The 20,880-nt window shown below is 38.9% G+C and overlaps 1 protein-coding gene across 4 annotated transcripts in view; it reads right to left on the reverse strand.

Annotated features, from left to right (window-relative positions):
- LOC130914740 (zinc finger protein 516-like) overlaps positions 1–20,880 on the reverse strand; it is a 57,217-nt gene that overhangs the window by 25,207 nt on the left and 11,130 nt on the right. For 2 of the 4 annotated variants that reach the window (XM_057834197.1, XM_057834200.1), the window contains exons 2-3: positions 13,419–13,499; positions 1,006–3,288 (exon numbers count right to left, since the gene is read on the reverse strand). In XM_057834197.1, coding sequence (XP_057690180.1) covers positions 1,006–2,731 — 1,726 coding nt within the window. In that variant the 5' untranslated portion in view covers positions 2,732–3,288; positions 13,419–13,499. The remainder of the gene's footprint in view (positions 1–1,005; positions 3,289–13,418; positions 13,500–20,880) is intronic. The other 2 variants (XM_057834198.1, XM_057834199.1) reach the window with 2 other exon arrangements.

Raw genomic sequence — 20,880 nt, forward strand, 5'->3', positions numbered from 1 at the left:
AACTGACGTTACTTGGCATGTTTGACACGTTATTACATTATCTATTCTATTACATCGTTCACATAAAATGTATATTAACTGATTGAATTGAACGGATTTTTTTCATTCCCAAAAAAAAAAAAAAAAACGTAGGTCACACTTTTTATTTATTTATTTTTTTTACATTTAACCTATATACTGTACTCATGTAACTGTATACAAACTTTAACTTTCAAATGCTGTGAGGAGAAAAAGCCTTTTTTGTTTTTCCTGTTGTACTGAATCTGCACTGAACCGTGATCCCCGTTCCAAGGTACGTTCTGAACCGAGACTTGTGTTTATCATCACACGCCTAATACATTAAGTATATTTTTCAATATGCGGGTGAGACTCTGAATCTCCTGCCTCTCCTATCTTTGGTCGAGTTGTTTTGATAAAAAAAACGGTGGACATAAAATAGATTAAAATTCAAAATATTATAAAAACAGTCATTTAAAGATGACGTTCCACCATGTTTGCAGTTTTGAATGTTTAGTAGCAGCAACTGTGCATGCCCGAAGTGACGTGTGCTACTGCTGACGTCACTGGAGCGACAGCATTCCATTTATGTGGTTGTGGAGCATTCCTCGCAATCGAATCGTTCCGCTTTGGTGGATGGAATTGAAAGTTTGTGTCTTCTTTTTTTTAAATTATTTTTTAAATTTAAAAAAAAATTGTCTTCGCCTTCCATGTTCGCTGTCACCCTGTAAAGGCAAGGCCATTTCGCAACACAATCGTTGCGTTTTGGTGTCGCAGTGTCACCATTTAAATGGCGCCTTAGATATCTCTCCTAGTAGAGCCAGAAATAAAAATGCATGCCCACAATATGAAAGTGTCAAGATTTCAGTACAAAAAAAATCTTTTAGTAGAATGTTTGAGGCTAATACCTCTGTGATAAGCCATAATATCAAAATGAAAACAAAAACCTGACATTTTGATAGAGGAAATGGAAACAATTGCATTTTGCTTAGATGAGTAGTGACTAACCTGGAATCTCTCCTGAGTTAGCAGTGCCCATCTCAGATGCTTGATCTCTGAAAGTGGAGGCTGGCGGAGAATCTCCATACCCTGGGGTAAAAGGTCGGTTTGGGGAACCTGATTCTGGGTCACTGGTGGAGCTCCACTGGTCTTTACTTCCGCTCTTTTCCTTGTCGACCACTGATGTCCTTCCTTCATCTTTTCTATGGACTCGCTGGTGGACAATCATCTGGTGACGACTGCGGAAAACTTTACCACATTCAAAACACTCAATGGATTTAGAAGGAACTTGAGGCTGGGACGGTCGTTTTCGTTCCTGGCGAGATGATGGTCGATATTCCGAATCGCTGAGGCTGTCTGGTGTCTGATCTCCAGATGAAGCTTGATTTCCTAAACTGGAGCTGCTGCGACGACCTGTGCTGCGTTTTTCTTGACCTTGAAGGGTATAGTTGCTGTTCTCTTTCTCTAAGTCTTCAGCAGCGATCGGAATGTCTTCCTCGCCAATGCTTCCTCCATCACTAGAAACCTTGTTGTTCTCTACAGGTTCTACAACCTTTCCTTTCGTAGCTAAATGCCATGCTTGGTAGCTGCAAACTGGATCAAGCTCTGGGATTCTTTGACCCAGTATCTCATCACTTCCATCATCTTTGGCCCTTGCCTCAACCGGCTGAAGGCCTAAATAGTCAAGCAAACGTCTCTTTGTAGCTGGAGAGTCATCATCTTTACTGGGTTGTAATTGGTTCTGATATTTCTTTCCATAACTAAGACTGTGGATTTTTTCATGATCCCTCAGGCTCTCTTTGCTATGAAACAGGTTTCCACACTTAGAGCACATTTGGTATACTGACACAACAGAGCCAATGATTTCAGGATCCTGTGCGACATCATTAATGGTTGCAGGATGCTCAGCAGAATCTAATTTTGCACGAGACCGTGATCTAGTGTTGTGTGTTTTCATGTGGGATTTAAGAAACCATGCTTCGCGGAAGCGTCGTCCACATATGCGACAGCAGTGGTCAAGGATTCCCGCGTGTTTCTTCATATGTGACTTTAAGAACCAGGCTTGCGTAAACACTTGGCCACAGGTTTCACAGGGAAAGGTCCCATCACATTGAGGTTCAAGTGGTTCAGCTAAGGATTCTTGCTTAACACTCGCTTGCTCACCTGTGTCTACAGTGATGTGGACCTTCTCAATGTGGCTCAGGAGCTGATCCTCCCGCTGGGCCTCAAAGCCACAAAGGCGGCAGCAATAAGGCCGCTGTTCACTTATAGATTTCTCTCTTTTCAAGCTCCTTACTGGCACTTTCCTGCGACTATCATCTGCATGATCTCCACTTATCATCCGATTACATGCTGAACTGCTTTTGGTTGGACTTGTGCCGCCATCAAGACCCTCTGAAACACTCATTTCTTCTTCTTCTGCCCCGCCTTCCTCATCCTCATTGGAGTGGTGGCTAGAGAGCGTGCCTAGTTTGTGACTGCGTATGTGAACTTTGAGGTTGCCCTTCTGAGAGGCCCTGTGGTCACAGTAGGGGCATTTGTAAGGGCGTGCACCAGTATGGCGTCTCATATGCTGTGACAAAGAGCTCAGGAAAGGAAAGCTGCGGCCGCAAACGTTGCAGTCGAAAGGACCTGGTATTTTGTCATCCTCACCCTCAAGATGATGTTTGGAATTGGCCTTGATGGGAGTCAACTTTCTCGCTTGGGCATCCATCACCCCCACACTAGGATTCATCAGGGAACTTGCACTCCCCTGTTTACCTGGCCTCTTTCAGGTAAAAATAAAATCAATCTACTGCTATCTGTCGTTGCACATCTAGAGATGTCAAGTAGGCCTTTGTTAGTTAATTAAAATGTCATCTGCCTGCAGTCATCTAGAGATGAAGCCGCTATCACAGCAACTCACTTAACACTGTCCAGTTACAGGAAACAATGCCATCTAACCATCTTCATCTATCACTGTCAGCAATTTCAGTTCATCTGAGTTACTCGGAGCTGTCAGTACCATGAGAAAAACAGTGAATGCCAGATATTGAAGACATTATAAGGTGTTTTTGAAAAAAAGATGCATCTGAATAACTATTTTTGAAGAAAGTAGGATTTTTGGTTCGTCATCTTTTCAGGAAGCTTTGTATGAGGATTTTAAGACTACACATCTTTTCTTCATTTCATCGGCATCTCTCCTCCATCTTCATATTTTACAAATTATCAGCAGACATCTCTATAATCCACCTGGGAATGGAAAAAAAAAAAAAAAGAAAGTGGAAAATAGAGGTGGGTAGAAGGTGGTGCCTGGGGAGGAGATGGGAAAAAGACAAAAAGAAATTGTTAGTGATGTTTACAAGGACATTTTTTTTAAACATCAGTGTCCACCTGCCCCATTCATTTTCTATACATTGTCCTCATAAGGCAGTGTTGCCAGGTCCCTGCTCAATTGGACTATTTTCAAAAACTCAAAAGAAAAACGTATTGGGCTGGTTGATCAAATTTGTGCTACTGGCGGTTGGTTGCAATAACAGAGAAGATAGACGGAGAGACTTGAAGTTCTACCGTATTCCGAGAGACCCGGAGAGGAGAGCGAGATGGACAGCTGCAATTCGACGAGAAAACTGGGCTCCAAACAATTACCACAGATTATGTAGTAGTCATTTTATATCTGGTAAGATGCGTTTAATATATATTTAGAGGGTTTTGGGCTGACAACCACAATTAAGATCATTGCGAGGCTAATCGCCGACAACATACAGTTTCAAATTCAAGTTGCTTATTTCTTCCACCATCATTACATTTTGAATAATATTTAGCTGGTACCAAGTGAAAGAAGCTGGCCTCGTCTACGGATCATCAGTTAAACAGGTGTGTCCAAACCTTTTGCAAAGGGGGCTAGATTTGGTGTGGTAAAAATGCAGGGGGCTACCTTGGCTGATTTACATAGAACAATATATTTAAACAAATTTTAGCAAGCCCTTCTGTGTGTCACATTTGCTTTATTATTTTTTTTAATTCATAATTTCAACAGTCTCGTCTTTGTGGCGTTCTCTTTCGACACTCGGGCTCTTGCGCAATACTGCTGCTGTGAAATTAAACTAGTTTCAAGTTGCTATAATTTCTGGCTGCGTATCTTCCCTGTAATGTTGTCGTACATGTCAGCGTGCCTTGTTCGGTAATATCATTATATCGCGTCACATCGAACTCTTTGAAAAAAGTGACTGTCTCTTTGCAAATGAGGCAGACACAGTTGTTGCGTGTTTTATTGAAGAAATAGTCCAATATCCACCTATCCTTGAAGCGTCGGCCATCGCAGTCAACTTTTTTTTTTTATTGATTGTCGCCATTTTAGAAAATTGGTTATAGTGCTGCTCTTAAAGTTTTTCAAACTTTCGTGAGAATAGGCTGATTTTGTGTGGACAAGATAGTTGTAGATATGAGGGTAGCAGATGTCAGGCAGAGAGGGCGAAGACAGCGGGTCGAAAAATATCGATTTAGGCATCAAATATGGATCTGGCGAATGGATAGACTGAAGCTTTTCCACATAACACCTTTTATGCAACGCATCCAATGAGTTTACAACGTCTGAAAGCACTGGGGCTTCCATGAATTGCATTATAAATTGCATGACAAATTGAAACCATTTAGAATACGGATAAACAATGATGGACAATATGGCGGCCGGATACAGCGACACGTCATTCTGTGACGTTGGTGAGTAGGGTCTATATAACTGAACTCATTATATAACGCAAATAAGGTTGCTTGAAATTTGGTGGGAACAATTTGAGCATCCTGAAAAGTCGCTAGTGTTATGTCCCTACCGGCCCTATGCAAACCTACGCCCTTGTTATGTTCATACTATGATTCAAGTTGAATCTCAGTAATTGTACAACTGAACTTTGCAGCTACTGAGGGTTTTACGTGAGGCTGTGTCCATCCCCTTAAATATATTTATGCTCTGCATCCATCTGCCTGATTGTGCAATGATTTGTGCAGGGTTTGGTGCCTGTGAAGCCACAACAGCTGAGTTGACACTTCACACAATCATTGTGGGGGAAGAGGGAGGAGTAGGAGGTTCCGTGATCACATCAGCAAGATCAGCAGCGCCACCATATTCCCTCCCCATAATGGCCTCACAAACCTGCCTCCACTCACATGACAAGGTTCTTAAGTACACAAAAGGAAGTCACTCTTCATACAATTTACCTTCTATTCTCAAAATGGAGCTGAATATTATTGCAGCTGGAGTAAAAAAAGATAGCGAAAGAAAGAGGATGATATTGTGATAGTGTGGATGAATTTCATACCACGTACAATACATATATTTTAGTCACAATTACTGAGGTAAATCTGATTATTGTTTTTGAATGAATAAGACTTCCTCACACTGTATTTCTTTAACCATATTTACAACAATACTGACCACGAAGTAGCTCATTAAACTCTGTTGCTACAATAACCCAACTTGAAAAGATGCATAGTACTTACACTATGCAGAAGTATTTACCAACTACATGACACCACCACTTTACATAAAATCTGGAATTTTTTGAAAAATGCAAAATGCTTTGTATTAATTTGAGTGGAATCTAGAAACTTATAATAGTTGACTACATATAAAATTAGACTGATTCAATTGTTCAAAAGCACAGTGAGGTATTGTCAGGCTGAAATTATTAGCAAATGAGTGATCATCACTACAAAAGGAAGCCAGCACACCAATAATTGTACATTCTTATATCTTGCACTGAAAATAATACCCTGTACCGGAGCCACCAATTTAAGTTGACTCTTTATTCTATTAGAATCGGTGAAGTCTCAATGGTTCACATTGCTACTTGCTCAAATCCTTAACGTTTCTAACAACCAGGTATTTGTGTAAGTGGTAAATGATTAGCTTAAAATAGATTTCAGGAGTCAAAGATTATGATTGGGTGAAAAGGAAAAAAAAATATTGTCCATGTCTTTTGAGCTCACTGAAAATGGCATTTCTCTTGTTCAGGTAAGGTTTTTAGCCAATTTATATACTGTATATTATATTACATATACATTTTTTATATAATACAGTATATAATATATATGACGGTACACAAGAAAGCATGCACGTCTCATCAGACCATAGGACATGGTTCCAGTAATCCATGTGCTTTGTTGGCATGTCTTCAGCAAACTGTTTTCAGGCTTTCTTGTGTACCGTCTTCAGAAAAGGCTTTCTCCTGGGGTGACAGCCATGCACACCAATTTGATGGAGAGTGCGGCGTATGGTCTGAGCACTAGCAGGCTGACCCCCCACTTCTTCAATCTCTGCAGCAATGCTGACAGCACTCCTGTAATGAGTCACATGACATTTTGGAGTGGAAATTACAAGCAATACTCAATTTGGACATTTAGGGATGTAGTCTCTAAGGGGTGTACGCACTTTTGTTGCCAGGGGTTTAGATATTAATGGCTATATTTTGAGTTATTTTGAGGGGAAAATAAATTAACTCTATTGTATAAGCTTCACACAGACTACTTTCATTGTGTCAAAGTGTCATTTTGTCAGTGTCGTCCCATGAAAAGATATACTTAAATATCTGCAGAAATGTGAGGGGTGTACTCACTTTTGTGATACACTGTATACATATATAATGTATACACCCCACACACACACAGTAGTCGTAGTAAAGTAGTCGTTCACCAACCAGAGGTTGTGGGTTCGATTCTCTACCCTGATGAAATTGTCTAAGTATCCTTAAGCAAGATACTGAACCCCAAGTTGCTCTTGATGCTGCACCACCAGTTGGTAAATGTGGATCTAGTATAAAGCAGTTTGAGGGTAGAAAGGTGCTATACAAGTGTAACTCCTTTTACGATACACACACCTATCCAGTCACTACCAGCACGCAGTCAAAACACCCTGTGCCGGATCCAGCAAAGCAGTCCTTTCGATGTTTCACAATAAATTCACTGTAGTGTCATATTTATAGTGTTATAATGTATGCTTCATTTTTGTGTCAGTAAACACTAGGGCTGCAGCAATCAAAATTTTAGTAATCGAGTATTCGACAGAAAATTATATCGATTAATCGAGTAATCGGATAAAAAATATATTTTTTTAGGTAAAGAGTAATCAGAAATATACATGGGAAACCAAGACATTTCATCTAATATTGAACCATTTTCAGTCAATCAACGTCTTTATTTTCAATGTACATTGTTGAAAACAGCCAACAATTGCATTGTGACTAGAAAAAAAAAAAAAAAAAATTCACTGCTTTCTCTCAAAAAACTTCTAGATCTTATTAAAAAAACCAAATCATTTTTCTTACATAAAAATGTCATTACACTTGATAACACACATTACTTAAAAAGTGTTTTTCCCACTTGTTTCAACTTAATTTCCATGTGTGTCCAGCTATTTTTAAGTTCTAGTTAAGTTTCAAGTTAGTCTAAACCAGTGCTTCTCAATTATTTTTTGTCACGCCCCCCATATGAAGACATAAACGTTCCGCGCCCCCCCAACTCTCTGCCGCCACTGTAAATATACTGTAGTATCATTTGTATATAAAATCGTTATTACTGTAAGTACACCTCTGCATAACATTGTGTTCTTTTTAATATCAAAGAAAAAATACAGATGACCTTACAATAAAGTGTAAAAAAAAAATCCATTCAGTAAAAATACATTCAAGATAAAATTTTTGACCGTTTGATACTGAAAAATCAAATTTAATAAAATCAATGAATAGTAATAAATTCAAATTGATAAGCAACATTGACTCATGGGGACAATATGTCGAACAATTAGACCAAAAAAACAAAAATCAATAGAACAAAACAACAGTGTCATTGGACAGAGGGACAGTTTTGATTTTTGCTGCAGGCAGTATTAGCTCCTTTGCTATGGTGTGGGGTTATTTTGCACTGAGCAACTTGGTATGCCACCTTTTATGATGCTGACAGTGCTCGCTGGTTTAGTGATGTAACACTGACAAAGCTGGAGGATTGTTGGCAATATTTGGCACTCGCTGGAAAAAAAAAAATTCCTGCTGTCCGCTGCGAACATTTTTAGACAAAGTAAACAGACTGATCTTTCCTCGTCTCTCACTATACTAAAAGCCAAAGCCAAAAGCTAAATGCTCGTACGGTTCGTCATATTTCCTAGACTTAGCTGTTCATATCGCCAGTGATTTTTGCTGTATGCTCTTGTTAGGTTAAAAAATACTGCGCACACACGGGGAAAAAAAAAATGAGAGCAGCACTGCCACCCACTGAGTGGATGTGCAATTACACTTTATTCTGGTAAGGCAAAAAAGTATTGTTCCCCAAGGTCACAAGAGCCACTCCCAGCATCGCTCTGCGCCCCCCTATGGGGGCCCGCCCCACTATTTGAGAAGTACTGGACTAAACTGTAAGTCCTGATAGGAGTTTTTGCTGTGTTCAAAATAAATGTATGACACATGCTGTATTGGAGCACATTAGGGACCAGTGCTACTTGGTGTTTTATCCAGCAATGACTACTGAGCTAAAATTGACAGTTAGCTTTATTAGGTTTTTATTTTACACCCTCATCACTCTACAGCGCTATGTTTTTACAGATTAAATAAAGCCTGTATGTAAGACACGTTAGCCACGCATCGACAGTAGTCATAAATAATTCAAACCTAGCCCTCCACAGGGCTAACGTTACGTGAGCAAGGGACAGTAACGTTAATCTTATTTATTAGTGCTGAGAAGTCTACTGCTTTAAGATGGCGGCTGTTAAATAACGCCGCCAAGTTTGTAATTTCGCATCTAGTTCTATATACGTACATGCGATATCTATGAGGCGCATTAGACGCTACCTGCTACCACCGTAGCATCATGCGGGTGTAGTTTTTAGCTATGTTGGCATAGTTTGTAGGGGCTGTAGGCTGCTGTCAGGTATTATTGCTTCTTACCTTTACGCACATGATGCGTTGTCTCGCATTAAAAGTAGTCCGGCCAAAACATGATGCTTAGAGCTGGCAAAATTAAACGATTCCTTGAGGTGAATAAATTTTCTTGGATCAGTTTTTAAAAGTCGAGTTACTCGAGTTGCTCGAGTATTCGTTTCAGCGCTAGTAAACACAGAGTTGAATTATGGGAAACAAAAACAACACCAAGATTCCACTTTTCTGTACAAACACCCTTTCTTTGCGGTACGTCAATACACATTTTGATCTCATCAGTTAGTCATTAGATTGCACATCATGGGGTCTTTCTTCAACATATGTGCACCAAAAAGATTGGCTGGTTTGTGTTATTTAAAACATTCTCATTAAACGATCAAACACCTTCAGTGTGACCCCCAAGGATATGAAGCTAATGTTCAACATTCAAAATGCACCACCTTATTCAATATACTGTTGATGTGTGTCCTTCTTGTGAGGGACATCTGTAATCTGTGATGTGTTGACGTTCCATAGCAACAACAGAGGCTTCTGTTTTGAAGCTAAGGACAAATACGCAGTAGAGAATCAAGAGTGAACCTTCTGTTTGAATGCTGACAAACACACGCCACGCACACAAGCAGTGTAGCTGTGGAATGAAGGAGCAAAACAGAGGGGGCTTTTTCAATTTGCCCACACATCTTTTGGAAGCCTATATGCACACTGTGGGTTTTTAACAGTGTTTCATACAGGCAGCATTGAAAGTTTGTACAGAGGGTTGCTTACACACTCATACACACACTGCTTTACCATACAGTGAGGGCTTTGCAAAAGGGAGAAAAAAAAAATCGTTCTTGTCTCTACACTGTGGCTCATGAAGTAGAGACACTAGCTGCTCACAGTGGGACAAAGAAAGTGGTGCTGTGCCTAAAACGGAGTGACACACAAACACACATGCACAGTGTGTATTCTCAGCCCAATCAATAATCCATTATGAACAAACTGCTCCTCGAACCACACCCAACCCTGCTCTAAACTACCGGGCAAGTGTCTGGTGTAGTTCTGTTACGAAGAGCAAGATGAGTAGAGCTCAGCTGGATCCATGCAAGCACATACATAAGCACACGTGCACACACACCAGCAGTCCATCCGAAACGTACACATAGAAGATGGACAGTTTCCAGGTCAGCTGTGGAATGCAAAAAAAAAAAAAAAAGGTCGTAGAGAGAGCGGCCTTTTGGAAAGTTATGTATGTCTGAAAGTGAAATTGTTCTTTACTCTGGAAAATTAGTAAATGCAGGTATTTTAGAAATCAATGGATGCTATCAAATCCTTTATAAAGTGCACGTGTTGGTTTGAGTTGGGAGATCATTTGATTTCTACTTTTACTCCATTGTGCGTCTCTTTGGATATATATATTCATAATGTACTTATGAGATCCAATAAACTAGTTTACAAAATAGTACTAATAATAAACTTTACAAAAACATGGATGTCCAGTCTTCATTTACAGATTCTGATTAATATTAATTTTAGAGACGTGTTATTGTGTTTGCAATTCTACTGGTGTGCGGGGTGTTCTTACTTTTTGTTTACCAACATGACAGGGTCTAAATTATTACCTTGAAAAAAAAAAAAGTCTTATTTTTGTAAATAGAAGTCATTTGACCTCTCCTGAAGGTATACAAAAGGAATGTCAGTATATTTCCACTTGTTGCTTTGTAAGTATAACAACTGTAAATTTAAAAGTTCCATTCAAATAATCGCACAATAGTTTATCAATTGAATGAGTGTGGATGTTACAGTATGTAGCGTCTGCTCCGAACCCTATATTTCTTCTGATTTACCACAATTTAGTCAGCTTCTTTCCCCGGACTGTCACAGCAGGTCATGCTCATAGGCAGGAAGAGCAGTGGGGGGTTTTGCGGCATTGTTGGGCTCCCCAATTCCCATACTATCCCCGGTTCTATCAGTATACCCCCACACACTACCCAGAGCAGGACAATGGGGGGGTTGCGCTGTCTGTCTCTTCTCAACACCCACCCCTATTTGTATGAGAAGGGCCATTAGATAAAGTCCACTGGGTCCATATGTATGTTTGTGCAGGAAGTGGCAGGTGTTTAGCTCAATACTGTCATTTTACATTTTGGTGACCGCTCCATGCTTGTGGGATTACTGAATAGGCCACAGGGGAAAAGAATGGATTCTCAGTCTTAGGTCATTCTGTCTATGATACAAAAGTGATACATGGAGCATTCACATGGCTAATTGTCACCTGTTTTAATAAGGAAACCAGATAGTGCAACGTGCAAATGATCATCAATTCTTTGCGTGAAATCTAATCATCAGAAAACAGTTCGGCTGTTTAAAAACTTGCCATCTTCCGCTCCCACTTGTACTGTATAGTGTATGTGTGTTTTCTGATCGTGTACTGTATATGTGTGTATCTGTGTTGGATGTGCATGTGTCCCTCCCCCTCCATCTCAAACTATTTTATGCCTGTTTTTCTCACACTACTCGTTAACCCTTGGGTGCTCTAGTCTGTAAAGCTGCCCCCCCCAACTTCCCCCCTGCAGCACAGCAGCATTCTTCCTACTCTCCCTCTCTCTATGGCTCGCTCGCTTTCTCTCACTCACAGACACACATGCGTACGCATAATGACAATGTGTACACTACACTTCCTCATTTCTAGAACAGGAAAACAGAGTCCTTACTTGATCGAGTATGTGTACAACATGTTATATGACATTCACCTTACAATACATTGAAAATATGATGTGTGGTTTGGAACTTGGAAACAAAGAAAATCAGATAGGGCAGGAGCAAATATGAGTGACATTTGAACTACTGACTCAAGCTGTTGCGTGGATAAAGAATTGCACAAGTTAAATTCAGTACCACAAAATACAATGTACCATAACATATAAATTTCATAGGGCTAATTACTGGTTTCTAATATAACTCTTGCACGTGTTATGTCACCTGAAAAATAAAGTGCATGATGGGTTTAAATAATGGGATTTGCAATAGACTGGTAATAACAGTTTCTAAATCTTGAATATAAATTGACACCTGGTTTAGACGCTTCGGCTAAAATGAAAAAAATACAACTTGCATCCTTAATGTTACAGGAGTCAAAAGTGGGAATATACCTGAATTTTAAAGGTCTTGACATTAGGCAAACTGTCAAACAGTAACAAAAAGCTTGGCTGATGCCCATGATAAGATTATATTTGCTTTGTCTGGAAAAAAAATATATATTTGACTGCTCAAAAGTCAATGTGGTACTCACTCTAGTCAACTTCATTTTAAAACCAGATGGGTGGGGAGGAGGTGGTCGGTTGGTTGTTTGGGCTGGAGGGGGGGTTCTGTTCTGTATTTAGGAGCAATACATTGACCCAAAAATTCAGTCATTCATTTTAAATTGAGAAAACAATACATTGCCACTTGAATTGATGAATAACTTTTAGTTGTGTACACTAATTTCAACTGTAACGGGCACACTCTAGATGTGCTCACAGGGTTTTGCTATGAAAATGTTGTGATGTTCCTTCAGGCATTGCGTGCAGGTATCATGCACCATGGCACTGTGCTTTTAACTGTGTGTACATACATAAAAAAAGAGTGCCAGTCATGCTTTATTTCAATTAGTTTCACATGCCACAGTTAACTAAGCCCCCCACTACACACACATACACACAGGATTTCTTCAAACTGATTAGGAATGTGGTGCTTTGCTATTAGTCCGTCCGCTGATGTGAAAAGGCATCTACATGCACGGAGGGGTTATCACTGTGCTCAAGCACATGTGGAGAGACTACAGACCTCCAAGAAAAATATGATTATTTTATCACAGGCACGCACAAGGGATGTGGGCGCAAGGCCTCTTGATTTTGTTTGCACTTGTTTAGAAGTGGCATACACACACTTTACTGAGGATGATCTCAGCGAGGAGCATAGAGACTAATAGACAAAAAGTAAGGCAAGTAACCATTGATACTATTGATTTTTAAATCGTCTTGGGGAGATTGAGCCGTGGATGGAGCAAAAGTCCCATTAGTTAAACAGTTCAAAAACAGAAGCCATTTTAAATGTCATATCTCATCCACTCTGCTGTTCCACCATCACTCTGAAGGAAGCATCCACCTTTGCTCAATTGTCACTGATCTTGGTTTTAACTCTATCCAACTCTCACTATGAAAGATGCAGATAAACTCGTCACACCTTTGTCCCCTCCAGGCTGGATTACTGCAATGCACTTCTCATCATGATTCCTGGCAAGACCATTCAGAAACCACAATATATTTAAACAAGACTGCCAAGAGCTTTGTGACGGTGCGGAAGTATGATCATATCTCCCCCATCCTGAAATCTCTGCAGTCGCTCCTGGTCTCTCACAGATCTGAGTACAAGGTCTCCCTCCCCACCCACTCCATTCACAGACATGACCCTCGGATCTAAAGGAAATATCTAAAATAAACTTCTCAGACGCCTTCACACATTATCTGTACTACAGTCACAAACATTGCAGACACAAACCTCAGAACATGGCTCCGCACCACGTGTGACCAGGCTTTCTCCTCTGTGGTGGAATGTCTTTCTGCACCATCTTAAATCAATCTAAAAAAAAAAAAAAATGTTGCTACAGTTATTTGTTGACATACACTACAAATCTAGTAACTTTATTTTTTGTTTTTTTTTACAAATCACCACTTCTGTGCATTTATGGTTACATCCTTAAATGTGCAGAGATTAAAGACCAAAATTACACTTTCTGTACTTAAGGTCACAATGTACAAAAAATTTAATGTACCACTACAGAAACACTATCATTGATGTCTGAATAATTTGTATTCACCTCAGATTTTTCTCCTAAACTATAAGCATTTTCAGAGTAAATATTGTGATTGGATAATTGAATGCAAAAGAATGATAAAATATATGTTAAAATGTATTGACTACCTTAAGTAACAGTTCTCAATTTCAGTCTAAATTTCCTTTCTATCATTTATGTCTTTTCGCTCAATGAATGAATGAATGCCCCGTTTCTCTCAGAGCTCCGGTTACTGTCTCTCTCCTGTTCCTACTCTTCTATGCTGTCCTCCATCTATCTGCAGCCCCAAACAACCTCTAAAGGACCTAAATCAGTCTCTGTGAAGTGTAATTAAACTGGTGACCTCAACACTACCCACCAGTCTTCCACACTCTCTCACTGATGTATTCGCTTTATTTTGCTCGTCATTACACCAAGACGGACGGCCCAGCCATCAACGAGGACATACCATCACACACCCCCACACACACACATAACTGTCCTTCACGTCATCAGGAAACAACACTGATGCCACACAGTGTCTTTTAGTGGAAGCGCGTACACTCTGATATCCCTGGTTTCAAGATGATAAACGTAGAAAGGATGTTATATCCCTACAGTCAGTGAACGAATATTTGTTAGTGATATTGCGGTGTGTGGTACATGAAAAATGAAAGGATAATGTCTGAAAACATGAGGCCAATACAGCATCATTCTAAACTACAAGTATTACACACATATTTCTAATTTTCTTTACATGACCATAAATCCAATGGACTTCTTCACAGTGCTGCTTATGGTTCGAATGTTGTGCCTTAACTGATGGAATGGATTGCAAAACTGAAATGGAATGTCTACTGTCAGGGAAAACGTTACTGTAAAATATAAGGACATAGTATGTCATACGAACGTTTGTGATCTTTTTAAATTACCGTAATTTTCTGACTATAAGCCACTAATTTTTTCCTTCATTTTGAATCCTGCAGTTTATAGCCCAGTGCGGCTTATTTGTTGATTTATTTGGGTTAATCGGTAACACTTTATTTGACAGTGGCATCATAAGACTGTCATAAGAACGTCATAATTATGACGTGAAACAATCATGGGCATTACTGAATGCTCATGACAGTGTCATGTCACAATTATGATTGTCTAATGACAGTCTTATGGCGCACCTGTCAAATAAAGTGTTACCAAATACCATGACTAGCAATTAATGAAACAACTGGGACGGTAACTGAATAAATAGTTAGCACAGAACATGAATTTTGATTGTTATTTACATCTGTTGCGCTGCAATGCATGCTACGAGGCATGTTGGACAACAACAGTGTTGACAGCAGATGTTTGACCATCTCCCCCAAGGGAGCAGTGATGGCCAAATGAAGCTTCTTGAAGCAATCAAGCTTTGCAGCCAATGGGTTTAAAGTTTCATGGTGGTTTATTTGGTTTTATGAGTCGTATGATGCCGCTGTCAAAAAAAGTGTTACCGGTTAATATCTTTTGATGTAAATATCTCATAATACAGTGAAGACAGCTGCGGCTTATAGTCCAGTGTAGCTTATCTATGAACAAATGCTGTTTTTGTGTCACATTTGGTGGATGGCGACTTAATAGTCAGGAATGTTTTATAGTGCGAAAATTACCTTACAACATTTGATGAACAATTAGCAGTTTCTGATGTTGTTTTGGAAAACATTGCCATTTTTGCTGTCTAGCTTGATTTTTAAACCCGACTTTCGACTTACGTTCAACCAGTATGGTAACATACTGTAAGAGGGCAAGAGATCAGTTTTGGACTCTTCCATATTGGCAGCACAGAGTCACATACTTAGGGATAGATTTGCTCAGCTTTTCTTTCACAGTAACAAAAATGCTGTATATTTTGGCTAAAACAGAAAGCAACGTTGGTCTCAAACACAGCTGTAAAGTACAATCGTACCAAAAAGTGTGAAACTAAGGTAAAATGTTGTCCTCATTAGTTATAATAAAATAGAAGAAATCATTGAGAAACACCGACCAAAATGACATAGCCGCAATCAAATCCACCCCTCTACCCATTTTCTATACCGCTTTTCCTTCATAGGTTTATGGGATAGTTGGGGGCGACTTTGAGGTTATGCTGACTTAAAGTGAGACCTTCAATAGTGATTTGGGGAAAGTATCTTCCCTTGAGGTTGTGTTTAAACTACAGGTGCACGATAATTATCGGTCTGATAATGATCGGTCCGATAATAGGAATTATGACATTATCCCAATAAATCCTATAACATTATTAATAGGCCCGATAATATATAATATTTTTGGTAGGGTGTAGGTGGATTGGGATGTGCGCGTTTGTTTCCACTCCTGTTTTGCCAGTTCATTGTTCAGGGAAACGCATCATCAATGGCATTGACTGATTGATTGTGATTGACTCAAATGGTTAGGTCAAAGGCAAAATCCATGTTGAATCCACCACAAGTATTTTTGACGTCCAGCTGTTCAAAAACTCAGGTGAACATACATATAAAATTATATATATTTTTGGTTATCGTTTCGGTATCAGTCTTGATAAGCATAAAGTCATCGATATCTGTATTGGTTTTAAAAAATGGATATTGTGCAAACCTAGTTCAAACCCTGGATTTATTTGACTTTAAAAAAGAAGTTGTATTGAGGAATTTGACTAGCTTCTGATGATTTAATAATAATAATAATAATAATACACTGATTACATTTTAAGGTTGTTAAAGTTGTTCCACAAAACACATTGATATATTTGTTTCAGGTGCTGCCTGAAACAAAGACTGGTTATGATAGTGAGGAAAAGCTTTGACAAAATAACATCAGAAGCTCTTATCTTACTGATTCTCAAAGATGAAATCAACAGGTTAACCTGCTGGGCTTAAACTAATTGTGGTTGAAACACGGCATGTGAATGGAGAAAGAAAGGTGCATGTCAGAGAGTTGAAAAGGCAGAACAAATGATAAGAGGAGAGGCAGTAGAGGAAAGATAAACGTTAAACAGTAATGTAAAGTCACAGCAGGAGACAGAGTGTAAGAGAAGAGCGATCATTAGGGACAGATAGCAACAATGACGGAGAAGCTATGCTGAAATTTCCATTCTAAACATCAGTGTATAGTCTAAAAATGAACTATTTTGAAAATAAGGGAATGCAGTAGATTCATTGGTTATTGAAAAATAATGATAAATTTTACAGGCAAGAAAAATCAAAATGCTAATCAAATTGGTAATAAAGTTGTCTTTTACAGTGCAGGAAACAAACTACGTATTGTGCTGAGCCTGTATGTCTGTTCTCCTCAACTGAGATTTTATAATTTAGAGTTACTTCTGTCCCATAACTATGAAGACATAAGTTACTGATTTTGATTTTACTTGCTCATAAATGTCACGTCAATGTCCATTTACCGTTGGCGTAGCACCTGTAAGACAGCAGTACTAAACTACAACTAAAAACACTAAACAGACCTGTGCTTCTGTAACTGAATCCGTTGCTGGGTTATGTGGCTGCATCAGCCATATAAATGTTATAGCACTGCCCTTTACACTAATATATCAATGGGTAAGCAGAATTTTAAGGCAACATAACCTATAATGTACACAATGTGCATAGTTACTAAATATGCTGAATATTTGCGGAGTATTTTTCAAATTAAAGATCATTACAAATTTTTCATGGTGTTTTTGGTACATATCTATGTTTTAAATAAAACATGCACGAAACTACAGAGGCACAAACATTTGCACATGAATATAGTGGACGCAGTTTAGATATAAAAAAATCATTTTAAACTTAATCTAAAATCTCTTGATATGATGAAGAATTTCCTCAAAGTGGAATATGACTAGGGGGCAACATTTTACACAATTCCATGCTCCAAACTTGGTGGGAACAGATGATGGCCCTTTCCTGTTCCAACATAACTGTACGAGTACACAAAGCAAGGTCCATAAAGACACAGATGAGAGAGTAAGCTGTCAATGAACTTGACTGGCTTGCACACAATCCTGACCCAATAGAATACCTTTAAGATAAATTAAGACCAGAGACTGTGAGCCAAATAATTGTCACGGGTCCATGGGCGAACAGGCAGGCAATACAAGGCAGCGGACCCAAAGGCAAGGACACACGGGGAGGCTAGGCAGGGTGGTGATCAACTCAAAAATGTTTTAACATGACAAAACAGAAAGTACAAACAAATATCCAAAACGCAAAGTACAAACCAAACTAAAGAGGAGAGCTAACAAAGGACTTGGATTCAAAACTTACTTGGGGATACAAGAAAAAAAAACAGGGCTAGGACGCAACACATGACGAGACCAGAATGAGGCAACAGCAACTGACAGCACATGGGGATCTTAAATGCAGACATGGGGTAACGAGACAATGAGGCACAGGTGGGTGACACGAGAGGAAACTGATTGGTAGATACACAAGGGGCAGGCCACAACAGGTAAAATCAATGGGCAATCACATGGACAAGACACACTACGGCACAAATTTGACAGAAAAAACTGAAAGCATGACAAGAATGTGATGTCATTAAATTAGTCTGCTAGTACAGGCAAATGACCAAATACTTTTGGCAATTAAGTGTATATTTAGCATATTTCTAGCCATCAAATATGTTTCCAATGTGTAATGACTAATGAGTCAGCTACTGATAAAAGTTAGCTCAATGTGGCAACATTCAGAATAGGTAACACGTAAAGACTAATCAATGATGAATCTTCACCGATCGACTGGTTTCCACATTGAATATTATGATGTTTACATATACAGTGGTACCTCGACATACAATCGCTTCGACACGCAATCTTTTCGACATGCAACGTAAAATTTGACTCGCTATCTGTTTCTACATCTGATGACATGCTCGAAATACAACGGTTTATGACAGCGCCACAGTTTCTTTGTTTTCCCGCAAGACGGGCCCAATGCGGATTTTCTTGTGAGAGAAATAAACATGGGTTCCAACAAGGTTAGTGCAGGTGGTGAAAAAAGGAAAAAGCTGACGCTTACCTTTGAAATTAATATGGAAATAATAGGAAAATATGAGCGTGGTGCGCGCCTCCGTGAACTGGCTCGACAATACAGCTGTAGAATGTCTACCATCTCGACGGTTCTAAGTTAAGGTGACAATTATTATTGTGGTAACATCGCCAAAGAAATCGCCAGCTTCGTCTGGTTTTTAATCATTTATTTCAGAACTTGCGACACAACACACCTACTATCCGCCACAGTTGACGACAACAACAGGACATTAAAAGAGAAAATAAAATCTTAACCGCACCTATCTCACTGTTAAGTCAGCCAAAGTGCGTTCAGATACGGCAAGCAAAACATATCAGCCACATTAGAACCAGATTCGTTACATTATTACAGGACTGATTATTATCATTATACTGTATTATTATTCCGATTTGTATTTATAATTCATTTGTTTTGCTATGTGTAATTTCCTTTTGTAATAGTACCAGCAGTATTTATTAAGGATTTAGTGTAGGTTTTCGGGCTGTGGAACAAATTAATGGAATTATAATGTATTCATATGGGAAAATCCTGCTCGACATATGACCATTTTGACTTACAAACAAGTTCCTGGAACGAATTAACTTCGTATATGGAGGTACCACTGTACAATTCTATCCTACATATTAGATGTCTATGAGTACCGTTATAATCGAACCCTATGCCGATATTAAGTAGAAATGGATTGTTGACAACTGACTGTCAAGTTGTACTGCATTCGCACAATTTCACTGTTAGTGTCATCAGATGTTTTTGTATCATGAAGAGGATAAATGAGAAATAATTGTGCGCTGCGTATTATGCATTGAGTAGTCTCAACAATCTTCTGAAGAACTACTGGGAATCACTTTAAAACACCAGCATTTTCTCTTGACTGGTTATTTCTAAAGGTAAATTTAGTTAGGCATCTGTGAAGATGGCAAATGTTGCATCAGTCATGTTTATGTAGCTTTCCCTGGTGAGATTAAACACTTCCAACGGGAGTTACCTACTGTACAACAGCCAAGCAGCAAAATAGTCATTAACTCACTCAAGCAGCCAATCATCCACCACAAAGACGACAGGCCCTTTCACACAAGACATAAGTGCTGCAGAAATATGCACACTGTCATTCTCTCCACATTGCACCAGTGGGCAGCTTTACACACACAGACTCAAAGACTGTGCGATACAGTTACTAAAAATGGAGACTACTCACCTCCAGAGACATCCTTCAATCAGAGTCAGTTGCTGAACATCTATGTATCAACGTGGGTGGATATATCCGAAAAACAACTATTCTAAATTGGATGGAAAATAATTTTCCATTAAAAAATACTTTGGCTCAAATGTAAAGTATTCATGACTGTGGACTAAAACAGTGATCACAAGTACAGCACACAAATTTCGAGATAAAATCTGCTGTATCTGGGACAATTATTCCTGTGGAGACAATTGTCCAGGTATTTAAATTCTGGCCTACCAGCTGCTTGTGGGACTGAAGTCTCAGTTCCAACATTGAAGTCAACATGTAACATTAGGATGTGTGTAATGACCACTGACTGTCTTTGTACATTAGACGTATGAATACAGAAGACAAACAAGACCAACATTAAAATGCAGGTTTCATTTGGCATTACCACAGCACCTACTGTATGAGGATGGAGAAGGACCCCTTTCTATTAGGTTTTGTATTTATAATTTTCTTGCAGTAAATGCTTTAAATTTTAGACTTTCATATACCTGTATGAGATGAAAACCTATGTAATCTGGACGGTATAACTGAGTGAGTGACTCATATCTCATTACAGGGGTTGTTTGGAGGGAGATTATCTTTTACAGTCCTTCTTTGAACTATTAATTGGTCAATTTTGTTGGTTTGGTCCAGTATAATCTGATGGGATTATCTGATATGTTCTTTAAATATAATTCAAGAGGCAGGGATTAGAAGATCGGTCAGCCTGTAAAGCAATAGATTTGTATTGCAGGTTTTAGTTTAGAAATAGATTGATGATGGATATGTTATGATTTCCTGCATGTTTAAAAAAAAAAAAAGATTTTATGTGTATATTGGGTAACCAAGTCATCTCTAATCTAATAATGTATAATTGCTTAAATTCCATTCCAATTGATAAAGTGAATTAGAAGACAATGAATTTGTACAAAGGTTGCT

This window comes from Corythoichthys intestinalis, chromosome 4 (genome assembly GCF_030265065.1).
Source record: "Corythoichthys intestinalis isolate RoL2023-P3 chromosome 4, ASM3026506v1, whole genome shotgun sequence".
In the NCBI taxonomy this organism is placed as follows: Eukaryota; Metazoa; Chordata; class Actinopteri; order Syngnathiformes; family Syngnathidae; genus Corythoichthys; species Corythoichthys intestinalis.